Source organism: Vipera berus (assembly GCF_964194415.1).
Source record: "Vipera berus genome assembly, chromosome: 13".
Taxonomy (NCBI): Eukaryota; Metazoa; Chordata; class Lepidosauria; order Squamata; family Viperidae; genus Vipera; species Vipera berus.
Window position 1 is genome coordinate 10,527,578 of NC_138216.1, and position 13,503 is coordinate 10,541,080.

The 13,503-nt window shown below is 43.8% G+C and overlaps 2 protein-coding genes across 2 annotated transcripts in view; both read right to left on the reverse strand.

Annotated features, from left to right (window-relative positions):
* Positions 1-201: 201 nt before the first annotated feature.
* LOC308674273 (myeloid-associated differentiation marker-like) lies at positions 202-1,803 on the reverse strand. The gene has a single exon (XM_081338613.1). It carries the CDS (start codon positions 1,787-1,789, stop codon positions 908-910), a length of 882 nt encoding a protein of 293 aa, XP_081194739.1. The 5' UTR covers positions 1,790-1,803; the 3' UTR covers positions 202-907.
* A 2,757-nt stretch (positions 1,804-4,560) lies between these two features.
* SEPTIN12 (septin 12) overlaps positions 4,561-13,503 on the reverse strand; it is a 44,071-nt gene continuing 35,128 nt past the window's right edge. Inside the window, exons 9-10 of the mRNA XM_081338612.1 lie at positions 6,468-6,519; positions 4,561-4,753 (exon numbers count right to left, since the gene is read on the reverse strand). Coding sequence (XP_081194738.1) covers positions 4,564-4,753; positions 6,468-6,519 — 242 coding nt within the window. The 3' untranslated portion in view covers positions 4,561-4,563. The remainder of the gene's footprint in view (positions 4,754-6,467; positions 6,520-13,503) is intronic.

Consider the following 13,503-nt stretch of genomic DNA (forward strand, 5'->3'; position numbering starts at 1 on the left):
CGACCATGTTCATAAAGTCGCCAGCACTTGAACTCAGCTCTGAGGAAATCTTACCTTCACCTCTGTGTCTGCCTACTAGGCATAGTCCATGGGCAGGTGTTCATACATGGCCAGATGGGGCAAACTACCAGAAATTAACTCACACCGTTACCAAGAAAACAACCTAGAGGTATCCAAGTTTGACTTGGTGGAGATGTTTATTGCCAACTGTGGTTTATTCAGCAATCCATAATCCAACAAGCCATGTTTTAGCTGGCTGCTCGGTACGGCAATAAAAACCCTCCCACTCCATATTCTGCGGTGATGTCTCTTGTTTCATTTAACTTGAATAAGAGATTCTGTCCAAAGGCAAAAGAAAACATTCCTGTAGGACATATCTGAGGACAAAAATTGCGTCCTCAGCTCAGTGCGGTGATTAAAGTTGTCTTCTTTCTGTGGAGGACTCGGCTTGTTCTCCAATCCTGATTTTCCTTCTTTGCTCATAATCTTCTCACTTCTCACAGCTACTGCTTTTAAAACAGAAGTTGGAAAGCCTGAAGCACAGTGGTTTCTCCAAAATTTGGGGAGAATTTTTAGGCCCTGGATCAAACTTTTTAGTCACACCTGAAGGGCTCACATCTAATCAGGGTGTAATTCATAGAAGTCTTGCAATGAATGAAGACAGGTTCAACTCTTTATGAAATGGGATCTATCCATCCAACATAACTGCAAGTATAAAACAAAACAGTCCAAAATTTAAATCACATAATTATAAGATTAGAAGTACCATCACCACCATCACCTCAGATATCCATAACCTCCGCTACTCCTGGATCCATGCTTCTTGGATTTCAGCATGTTCAGTAGCATAAGCCAATATGGTTCCACACGTACACGCGTGTATGGGCGAGATGAGGACATGAGCAATCTATGCCGGTGTGGTCACAAAAACCATTTTGTAAGAATAGGCGAAGTCCACAATGTAGGCAATGAGGTTGAAGAAGGAGAGAAAGGTAATTCCCAGGTGATTGTCCCACATGGCGCACTTGACTTGAGAAATAGTACATGAAGGTTTTGGAAAACCCCGGAAGCTATACAAAGGCCATATGACCACCACCGTAAGATACATGAAAACAGCCAAGACGTTGTAGGCCACGAGAGTCTTCTCCACAGGGATGGGCAGGGAACCAAGGCAGCGTCCAATGGTGAGAATGATGATCACCATGGTGAGAGTGAAGCAGATGGAGTAGACGGCCACACACCATTCCAGACCAGGATAAATCTTGTAATAGGAAAAGCTTTCCAGCAAGGAGAAGACAAGACAAGCTACGTAGGCCTCAAAAACCTTCAGAAGGCCAGGGATGGTAGTTAGGAAGTTGCTAAGCTCCCCTGCTTTGGCCCGGGTGAATCCTACTTCTACTGCGTAGGCAATGAAGCAGAGGCAAGACATGATGGTAGCCCCAATCTGGTAACCACAGTTGTAACTATTGCAGTAAGGTATGAAGGTTGCTGGGTAGACAATGGAAGTCGTGAAGATCATCAGAGTGGCCAGCATGGAGAAGGCAGAGGTGAAGTCCTGCCAGGAAAGAGGCAGGGCTTTGTCCAGGCTGATCAGCTCCGCAATCACCACAAGGACAGAAATGATGAAGCAGAAGCACCAAGTAAACATCGACCAAGTCCCATAGCTTCCGTAGTAGCTTTGATAGACAGCTGCTAAGCTGAAAGCAGTGCAGGAGAAAAGGATCTCCAACAACCGAATGATCCCCAGCGGAGAAATCAGAGAGCGCTCATTGATCTGAAGGGCTGGCATGGTGACCCCGATGCCAGCAGGGCAAAGAGGCCGCAGGAAAGACTAGAGACCAAGCAAGGTATGTTGAGAAGCTGATCAGAAAGCCTATGAGGGTGCGGTCCTATATTAGTCTAGGCACTGCTCCAAAGCAAAGGAACGCCCAGTTGGAGGGATGGGTGAAAGTCTCCGTGGAGGGTGGAGCTCTGCCATTGCTTTAGGGACTTTCCTAGAAGCTCTCAACTTTTGCTAAATCTGGGACAGGCCAGGGAAACAAAACAGCAGCAGCAGCAGCAGCAAAAGGGCTGCTGTTCTGCTCACAATCTTTCCCCCGTCAAGCTTTCCGTGTTGAGTGTTCTCATGGAAGAATGCAAAGTTGTTGACATCACCTTGAGGAGTGTTCGCCTAAGGGAAGGGCCGAAGAAGCCCGCCCTGGGTGTCAAACTGTGTTCTTTGGATTGTAGCCTTTCACTGCACGCGGTTTCTGCTTCAAAGCAGGAAAAGGCTTGTCCGGAAATGAGAGGCAGGTAGATGATTAACGAGAGTGAAGTTCATAAGGTAATAACACCTGGCCACCTACTGCACCTGCTCTTGGCGCAGGGATCCAAATCTTTTCAGACCTTCATCTGAAGCTAGGCAGGAATTAAGGTTCTACCTGTGTGATTCCAGGGGGGTAGAGATGAAAGTGAAAAAGGGGTTGGGGTCCTCCCCCAAAAAGTTGCATCCATTTCTAGATTGTGCTTCCTCTTCCTTTTCAAAAAATGGCTTTCTACTTCTTGTGACGGTAGAAAAGTCACGTTGTTTTCTACTCAGTCCAAAGTACACCCACCTACTCCCAGTTTCCTGAGTTCTGATCATGGGGTCAAAAGTGATCGACATGCTTTAGAATCTTTTTGAAACGTAATTCCAAGGATCTTGAAAGACACAGAAGAACGTGCCTTGAGCTCTCCACTTCTGGTTTGCAGGGGTTTCTCAAGAACAGCCCATAATATTTGGCAAAGGATATGTTGGTCTCCTTTTCCCTACCATCATGCGCACTTCTAATTTCTTCGAACCCTAGCAATGGAACAGGAGCTTCCATTTCTCTTGAAAATAGCGCGACTTATGAACCTTGTCCTAAATACATGGCAGAAAAGCAAGAAATAGACATGCCTCTTCCGTGAAACAGCAGAGGAACTGTTACTAATTCTACTATGGCATCACCTAGGCCAATTCTTTGCCTAAGGCAACAGTCGGTCTCCCAAAACAGCTGCCTAGGTGGACCTTGAGTTTCCCCATGTCCTAAATGACCCTCAGAGGATTACATCTTCCTTCCCCTTTTCTCTGCTAGGGTAGGTTAATGACTTTCCTTGGCTTGTTCTAAGTCTTTATGGTAACTTTGCACAATCAGCTATCCTTTGGCCTTGCTAATTTAGATCATAAGAATCATAGTCCCAATAGAATTACAAAACGCTAGATAACCTGTGCCCTGTTGGATGGTTCTTTCAGAGGTATTTCTTTACCTAAACAGAAAAACAGCTGGGCTAAAATGCAGTGTGTGTGTGTGTGTGTGTGTGTGTGTGACTTCTGACTTCTGACTTCCTGCCATCTTGACCATGGTTGATTGTTCTCCAGTAGCTGATAGTGAGTGTGGTCACCAGAGACCTAGGGTGGATCTGGTCTACCTGGTTGCCATTAGCTGAAGGAGAAGCCGGTCTACCCAATCTCTGGAGCTCCGTTCTACATCGAAGTTAAAGGGCCCCTGACAAAAAAGAAAAAAGAAAAACTCCAATTCTTCTAAATTGGAATTTAATGTAATAACTGGAAAAACTCACAAGTTGACCAAGAGCCCTTTACTCAGGAGTGTCAATGTCATGGAGGGAACCACAAACTCGGGCAATCGAGCAAATTCTGGAAAATGGAAGCGTTTCCCCAGGTCTCTTCTTCTGCATCAACACAGGACCAGGCTGGAAGAAATCTTCTGCATCGTCCCATGCCCATGGATCTCAGAACAAGAAGTATCCAGTAGGAGCATTCCACAGTCAGAAGCCCATAGCTTTGTACACGGTGGCAAAGGTCTCTTGTGCAGAAGATTGCTTGTGATATCTCATTCCTCCTGCTGTCCAAGTACTTTCAGATGAGTAATTTTGGTCCTATCAGTCAGTCCAGGTCACATAGAAAGGTTGTCTCTTCATCTGAAGACCATATTTGCTCTCATAAGTTCTTACAGCTACCAACCGCCCAGTCTGGGACAATCTACAATGAAGAGTCACCCTTTGGCCTGACAGAGTTTGTGAGCTCCGTCTCTGACCCAACGCAAAGCCTTCAGAGTCTCTCCCCCAATCCACCCCCCAAGCGTGACAGGGAAGTAGCATGGAGCCCCTAGCTTTAGGATGAAACAAAAGAGAGAATTAGGGTGTGGGTTAAGGAAGAAAATAGGTCTGCTGGGGACAGTAGGCTCACACCCAAACCTCTGGAAAGAAGAACCTGCTTCCAAAGGCAGCATGGAGGTTTTCCTGGAGTGACGCACACAGCTTAGCTGAGAAGCAGAGGTCACAAAAAAGACAGCCACGTGGTGCAGGTGGGAAAGACTGTGAAAAGGTGGGCTCTTGGCAGCTCTTCCAGTATTGCTCTTCTCCAAGGTGTGAAACTGGATGGAAGACAGATGAAAGGGAAGGTGTCCAGCAGTGGGGCATAGATGCTGAGAGGACACGGGGGTTACAGAAGGAATGTGATGTCTTCTGGGAACATTGCTCCAGCTAATTCCCCCCCCCCAAAAGAAGAAGAAGAAGATGGAAGGGGAAAGCCATCTGCACCAGCTACTGGAGCGGTGGTGGGGCTGAGGCGGTGCAGGGGAGACCATGCTGTCCCTGTGGCTCGTAAGTGAGGGAGCTCAGTGCCAGCCACCCGCCACCTTTGGCTAGCCGGTTGCTTTCATTGAGGCGCTGGATGCGGTATTGTTCATAATGTACACTGTGGGTGATGTCCTTGAGATCCTGGAGGTGAGACCTACAGAGAAGAAAAAGGGGCATCAACCACATCATTCAGTTAGAACTGAAAAAGCTTCTTGGATGAGAAGCAAAACCTTTTCAAGGGAAAAAAAAACAACCCCAAGAAAGTCTAGTTGCCTTTTGGAAAAGCATCCGTGACCTGGATGGTTGAGAATCTCCATAGACGTTGGCAAAAGTGGTTGGAAAGGGGGAGTTTCCCTTTTTTCCCGCCTTTTTCTTCTGTGTGTTCTGTACGCTGTTCTGTGATTTACCTCATGACAATTTACCTCATGATGTAGTGATGTGCCTGACTATCTTGTTTACTGTAAATGTAGATGTAAAATATATTTATTGATATAAAACTACAAGTTTGTTTCAGCATCTCTGACTTCAATGGGACACCTGCTGCGCAATTCCCTGACAACTTCCTACCAATTCTCCATCGTTTGGCTCCCAAACTATTTCTCTCATCCCAGAAACTACCAGAGTGGAATATACAACAACCATATCTCTTTCTGATAGCCTCTAGATCAGGGATCCCCAACCCCTGAGCCACAGACCAGTAACCGGTCCGTGGTCTGTTAGGAACCGGGCCACACAGCTGGAGGTGAGCGGCAAGCAAGCAAACCCTACTGTTTGCGTGGGATCCAAATTGTGCACGCCTCTTCTCCCCTCCCCCCAGTGCATGGAAAAATTGTCTTCCACCAAACTGGGCCCTGATGCCAAAAATGTTGAGGACTGCTGTTTTATATGACCATTTTTACATAGATGGTAAAGGATTGATCCGGTCCTTTTAAATGTGCTTAAACTTAAATGCTCCACTGCTCCAGGCCACTGTTCTCTTTCTGGTATTGCTTTGGCCTTGGCAAAATTGTCTACTTCTCACCAAGAAGGCAACTGAGGAATAATTCTAGTTACAAACTAGGGCTAAACTTTGTTACAGCAGCAGCTGGATTGCTGGGTTTCCCTGTTTATTTATTTATTTATTTATTTATTCATATCCAGCTTTTCTTTTATAAGCAACTCAAGCTGGTGGACATACTTAATATACCTCCTTCCTCCAATTTCCCTCCACAACCGTGAGGTGGACTGAGCTGAGAGAGAGGAACTAGCCCAAAGTCACCCAGTTGGCTTTCATGCCTCAGGCAGGACTAGAACTCACCATCTCCTGGTGATTGGTTCAAAGTCACCCAGCTTCTTTTCAGGCCTAAGGTGGGAGTAGAACTCAGAGCCTCCTGGTGACTGGCTCAAAGTCACTCAGCTGGCTTTTATACCTAAGGCGAAACTAGAATTCCCAGTCTCCTGGTGATTAGCCCAAGGTCACCGAACGAGCTTTCAAGTTGGGATTCGAATTCACTGTCTCCCAATTTGTAGCCTGGTGCCTTAATTCAGAGATGGGGAACTATGGCACCATTATGACATGGATTTCCTGAAGCACCGTGGCTGGCTCTTATTAGCTGACCTCATACTACTCAGTTACTCCAGTAAATATAGATCCAGTAAAAATACTCCAGGAATCCTCCACAATTTTAGCCCAGAATTCCTGCTGCACATACTGAGTGCATACCAAGGGCGATTACCGGATTGCCAAAGGAACATTGCCAGAACGGTCATCAAAACACAAGAGTTGTGGCTCTCCTATTTCCTCTCTGATTGTCTCATTAGATTTCCAAACATTTCAAACCCCCCCCCCCAACTCAAAAATGGTTAAGATTCCCAAACCAACAACTTACCGGATTAAGAGATCCCGCAGCAAAGGAAACTCACAGTGGGCTGAGTTTTCCACTGAAAGGGAAGAACACAGAAGTGCATTTTGAAGCAGAACCAAGGGATAAGAAGGGGAGAATTGTTAAATTAGAATAATAGCACATTTTTAAAGGAGGTAAAAAGCAACACGATTTAATATAAGGAAAAGGAAAGAGAGAAAAGAAAGGAGCCAAAAGTGAAAAAAAAGAAAGAAAGGGAAAGAAATAGAACAGAGAATACAGATACTCCTCAATTTACAATCCCAATTAAACCCAAAATTTCTGTTGCTCAACCAGACGTTTCTTAAGTGAATTTTCCCCCCATCTTACAACCTTTCTTGTCAAGATGTTGAGTGAATCGCTGGAGCTGTTAAGTTAGCAACTTAACTTAAGCAACTTAAGCGAATCTGGCTTCTCCATGGACTTTGCTTGGGGAAAGGGGGATCACGTGACCCCGGGACACTGCAACCGTCATAAATACGAGTCAGTGGCCAAGCCTCTGAATTCTGATCACATGACTAAAGGGGATGCTGTGATGACTGTGTGAAAAAGTGTCCTAATTCACTTTTTTTTCAGTTCCACTGTAATTTCAAATAGTCACTAAACGAACTGTTGGAAGTCCACCACTACCTTTAATAAATAATTTTTAAAGGAGATAAAAACTAATCAGATTATATTATATTAGAAGAAAAGGAAAGAAAGAAAAGAAGGAAGGCCAAAGTGAAAATAAATAAATAAACAAAGCACAAAAAACAGAGCATAGAATTATAGGGCCGGGAAGGAACCCGGAGGTCTTCCAGTCCAACCCGCTATCCAAGGCAGGAGATCTTATACCATCCTAGTCAAATGGTTGTCTAGTTTAGTCTATTTTTGGAAATCTCCGGTGTCAGAGAGTTTCAAAAATAGAAGTGATAAAAAGGAGCTTCCGGTTTTCTTTACAGCAATTATAAGGGTGAAAACAAAATAAGCTTCTATCTACGATAATGATGATGATGACGACGACGACAACAACAACAACAACAACAACAACAACAACAACAACAACAATAATAATAATAATAATAATAATAATAATAATAATAATAATAATAATAATAATAATAATAATAATGTTGGAAGGGACCTTGGAGGTCATCTAGTCCAACCCCCTGCTCAGGCAGGAAACCCTATACCATTTTGGACAAATGGCTGTCCAGTCTCTCCTTAAAAACTTCCAGTGTTGGAGCATTCACAGCTTCTGGAGGCAGGTTGTTCCACTGGTGAATTGTTCTCACTGTCAGGAAGTTTCTCCTTAGTTCTAGGTTGGATCTCTCCTTGGTTACTTTCCATCCGTTGCTTCTTGCCCTTGTCTTGGGGGGCTTTGGAGAATAGCTTGACTCCCTCTTCGTTGGGGCAGCCCCTGAGATATTGGAAGACTGCCCTCCTGTCCCCCCTCGTCCTTCTCTTCATTAAACAAGACATACCCAATTCCAGCAACCGTTCCTTATATGTTTTAGTCTCCAGTCCCCTATAAAGGCAAGCTCTTTTTTTTCTGTGATCCATTTTTTTTTCTAATCAAAAGAACCATAAATCACAAATTCATTTCTTTCGCTGTTACTCTCAAAATGTCCACAGGTTATTTCTAATTGGCAATAAACATAGATATCGTCTCTTCTGTAATCAAGGAAGTCCATTTAACCATCTCAGCAAGTTCCTAAAACCATTAATGGTTTTTTGTGTAAACATTTCCCTGCTGTTTCTGCTATTCTGCGCCCTTCACCAACTCCAAATGCAGAGACATCACTTCTGGCTTGCCATTCAAAAAAAAAAAAGTGTCCTTTTTTGGGGGAAACTAGCTTTTTATTATCTCCAAGGACTTCAGGAAGTGCAGAGCTTGGTCAACGAAGCAGAAGGATGATGTTGACGAACGGTTGCAGGAATTGGCTACGTCTAATCTAGTAAAAAAAAGGACTAGGGGCCACATGATAGCAGCCTTCCATTATGCGAGGGGCTGCCCCAAAGAAGAAGAGGGGGGGGGCAACCTATTTTCCAAAGCACCAGAAGGCAAGAGAAAGAAGCAACGGATGGAAACTAATCAAGGGGAGAAAAAACCTAGAACTAAGGAGAAATTCCCTGACAGTGAGAACAATTAACCAGTGGAATGGCTTGCCTTCAGAAGTTGTGGGTGCTCCTTCATTGGAGAAGAGATTGGACAGCCATTTGTCTGAAATGCTATAGGGCAGCGGTCCCAAATATTTTGGGCACCAGGGATCTGTTCCATGGAGAGAGGCTTTTCCGCAGACTGGAGGAGACATGGTTTCACGTGCTGCCTGCATCCCATGGATGGGGCTTCGCTTGTTTGCGCTGACCAGTTTCTGGCCTGCTACGGACCGATGCTGGTCTGCAGACTGGGGGTTGGGGACCCCCGGTCTAGGGCAGAGATGGGGAACCATGGCTCTTTTATGACTTGTAAACTTCAGCTCCCGGAATCCCCAGCATGGCTGGCTCAGGACCTCTGGGAGTTAAGGTCCACAAGTCATAAAAGGGCCACCTCTGGTCTAGGGTCTCCTGTATGAGCAAAGGGTTGGATTAGAAGACCTCCAAGGTTCCTTCCAACTCTGTTATTCTGATTCATAGAGGGTGGGCTGGGTAACTTGCCACCCATGAACGCCATATGACACACAGCCCCACATTACCTTTGTCTCTCTGTCTAACAAGGGTCCATGTTTGTGTACTAAAATTTAGTCTCTAACTCTCCCAACTCTGTAGCATGTTTTTATTTTCTTTAAAGAAAGGAAAAGTTAGCTGTCTTGAACTTTCCTAGCTGATTTATCATATCCTGCCTTTATTATCACCGCAGACGGGCTCTGAAGCCAAGAAATTAAGATGCTTGCTTCTGGGGAGGAAAGCCATGGCAAATCTAGACAGCACACTAAAAAGCAGAGACCTCACCCTGCCAACAAAAGTGCGTATAGTCGAGGCTATGGTCTTCCCAGTTGCAATGTATGGCTGTGAAAGTTGGACCATAAGAAAGGCTGAGCACCAAAGAATTGAGGCCTTTGAACTATGGTGCTGGAGAAGACTCTTGCGAGTCCCTTCGACTGTGAGGCGATCAAACCCGTCAGTCCTAGAGGAGATCAACCCTGACTGCTCTTTAGAAGGCTAGATCCTGAAGCTAAAACTCAAATCCTTTGGCCACCTAATGAGAAGGAAGGACTCCCTGGAGAAGAGCCTAATGCTGGGAAAGGTTGAGGGCAAGAGAAGAATGGGACGACAGAGAAGGAGGTGGCTGGATGGAGTCACTGAAGCCGTAGGCCTGAGCTTAAAAGGACTCCAGAAGATGGTAGAGGACAGGAAGGCCTGGAGGAACATTGTTTATGGGGTCGCGACATGACTTTGCAGCTAACAACAACATTATTTTTTTACCAATAACTCAAAGCGACGAATCTATTCAACTTACCTTCCTCCTCCTATTTTCCTCGCCACAACAATCCTGTGAGGAGAATTGGGCTGAGAGAGAGACGGACTGGCCCTAAGTCACCCAGCTGGCTTTCATAGCTAACATTTGGTTTTATGCTTCTAAAAGTTCCCCTTCCTCCCTCAAAAGAGCAAGGAAAAAAGGGGGTCGCAAAGACACCATCACCAATCTACCTGTGCGGAGTTCAGGTTTGCTATCAGTTGAGGTGAGAGACAAAGCTGAACAGCATTTCCTTATGGCCTATTAAACAGTAACCCATCCCGTACAGCTCCCCACCTCTATATTTTACCGTGAATTAAATTACAACCGAACAGAGCAAAGTACACACAGATCAATGGGGAAGTCAGTTGTGCTTAAGTGCAAATATTTAGTGTAATTTAATTCACAGTAAAACAGAGCAGGGTGCAGGGCTAAAGATTTCCCCATGCTGAAGAAAAGGAGGGAAAAAGCTGGTCTTGGCGAATTTTTGGAAGCTCTACGAGAATGGACGCTCGTATAGGGACGCGGTGGATCAGTGGGTTAAGACGCTGAGCTTGTCGATCAGAAGGTCGGCCGTTTGGCGGGTCAAATCCCGAGTGCCGCGTAGCAGAGTGAGCGCCTGCTACTCGTCCCAGCTTCTGCCAACCTAGCAGTTCGAAAGTACGTAAAAATGCAAGTAGAAAAATAGGGACCACTCCGGTGGGAAGGTAACAGCGTTCCGTGCGCCTTTGGCGTCCAGTCATGCCAGCCACATGACCACGGAGACGTCCTCGACAAGTGCTGGCTCTTCGGCTTTGAAACGGAGATGATCACCGGCCCCTAGAGTCGGAAACGACTAGCACACATGTGCGGGGGAACCTTTACCTTTACCTTTACGAGCATGGAAGTGCTGGCAGAGAAATTTGCCTCTGCAAAGCTGCAGAGAACAGGCTGCCAGAATAACAAAGAATCTGCAGAGATCTTTTTTTCTTTCTTTCTCTCTTAGATCTCTGAGGAACATCTTCACAAAAATACGTTCATTGACTTAGCTTTTGTCCTGACAACATCATATAGAAAACCACGGGAAGATCTTGGGATTCAACGGAACATACTGACTAGGAAAAATGTTTGGCAACAAAAAAAGAATTAAGAAATTAGATGATGGGATTCGTTTGTTGGAATATTTAAAGATTAAACACTTGTTTGAATACGGTTAAAGAAATAAAATTTTGAATTCAAATGAATCCTAGCTTAGGAGGGATAGGCTCCTTAAACGATACAGTATTTTTTTTTGCCTATGATATGAGAAATATAAAAATGTGTGGGGAGATTTATATAAGGGAAATGTATTAAATATTCAAATATAATGGATTTTGAAGTTTGAATATGTTTAAAAAAATTGAAACATTGATTATTAAGGTATTTTAGTTTAGGAAGGATGCGCTTTTTTAGATAGTATATTATGTTTGTCTTTTCTTCTTTCTATTTCAAGATATGAAAAATGTAGGTCTTCAAATGAGGCAAAAGATTTCAAAACAGAAGTGCAATTAACTCTAAGAAAATTTTAACAAGTAAAAATGCTTTCTTTTGAATATTGTGGGGAAAACAAATTTAAATGAGAACTCTAAAAAACAGGATCTATGACAAGGTGATCTACCGTATTTTCCGGCGTATAAGACGACTGGGCATATAAGACGACCCCCCAACTTTTGAGATGATTTTCATGGGTTAAAAAGTCGTCTTATACGCCGGAAAATACGGTAGATGATTAATTAGAAAAGAAGCTGAATAATGAAGTGGAGGATATTCGTAGACATTTAATTGTTACTTTTCAAAAAAAAAATTACCCAGAAAAGTTTTAATGTAAGCTTGGTAAAAGAGAATATTACTGGACGAAGAGAAAACCAAGGAAAATTACTATGTGGAATATGGAACTATAAAAAATTAAATGTTATTATTTGTAAATACAAACCTAGACAACACACTGTTTATTAATATTTATTGATGGTGATATGTAAAAAAACAATGTTATATATGTCACTGTAAGTTGGGGGTGGGGGCATGAAGGGAGGCTCAGCCAATCTCAATGTATACATGGTTGTACTTTGACAATAAAGGTTCATTCATATATATATATATATATATATATATATATATATATATATATATATATATATATATATATATATATATATATATATATATATATATATATATATATATATATATGTTTTCTGAGGTTTTCGCGGGTGTTCGTATGTGGATCTTTGGTTATTCGGGTTTTTTTTCCTTCCTTGATGTCTTAGTCTACAAGAAATCCAATGGCTCCCTAAGACACACTATCTACCATAAAAAAACACACACAAACCGCTATCTGAACGCACTCTCACACCACCACCCAGCACAGATCAACTCCATAGCCAAGACACTCATCTCCAGAACAAAACACCTAGCTGACGAACAACACCAAAAAACCGAACTACACACTCTCACTAATGTACTAACAGCCAATGGATTTCAAAGAAACACGATTACCAACTTAATCCGAAGAGAGACACCCACAAAAACCCAAGACAGAGAACAAGAAAATGGCAAAGCCCTCCTCCCATACTTAAAATGGACCACAGACAGAATCAGCAAGGTCCTCCAAAAACACAACATCAAAACAGCATTCTACACAGACAGAAAAATATCCACCATCCTAAGAAACCCCAAGGACATAATTGACTTAGAAAACCAAGGAGTATACGAAATCCCATGCACCACCTGCCCCACCACATACATCGGACAGACCAACAGAAGAATAAGTGCACGCATTGAAGAGCACAAAAACTCACTCAGAAAAGGAGAACAAACTTCATCCCTGGTCCAACACTTTGAAGCCACGGGACATGAAATTGATTTTAAAAAAACCAAAACTATCGCCAAAATTGAACATTTTAACAACAGAATAATCAGAGAAGCCATTGAGATAGAAAAACGCCCCCACAGCATAAACAAACGAGATGATACCTCTCGCCTACCAACCATTTGGAAACCCGCCTTGATTGACAGACGAGTCCCAACCACCAAGAATGATAGACCCAAAGTCATGATAACACCACATGACATCACCACCACACAACTATTCAAAAAGCAAATCCGAACCCACAATGATAACGAGGCACAACCACAAAACAGAAACCTAACTACAGCTGCAACATCAGCCACTTTAAACCCCTCCAAACCACACAATAAGCAAACTGACACCCACTATAAAAACATGGCACCACCACAAACACGAAGCCGAACAAAAGCAGCACAACTCACCAGCTCAGGTCTAAGGCTGGCAGCTGAGACCAGCCCATCCACTCAAAACACACCCCCACCCAATCAGAACACACCCACCATTCAAAACACACTCCCACCCAATCAGAACACACTTACTCCCCCACCCAATCAGAGCACACCTCCACCCACAGAACACACCCCCTCTGGCAGTTTAAAAAAGAGGAACAAACAGCCACATGCTTCTCCCAGAAGAAGGAAGCAGAAGCCACCAGCCTGATGATGACGGATGGGATTCCGTCGAAACGTCGCCCCTACACCTTTAGTTCTACGCGGGGAAAA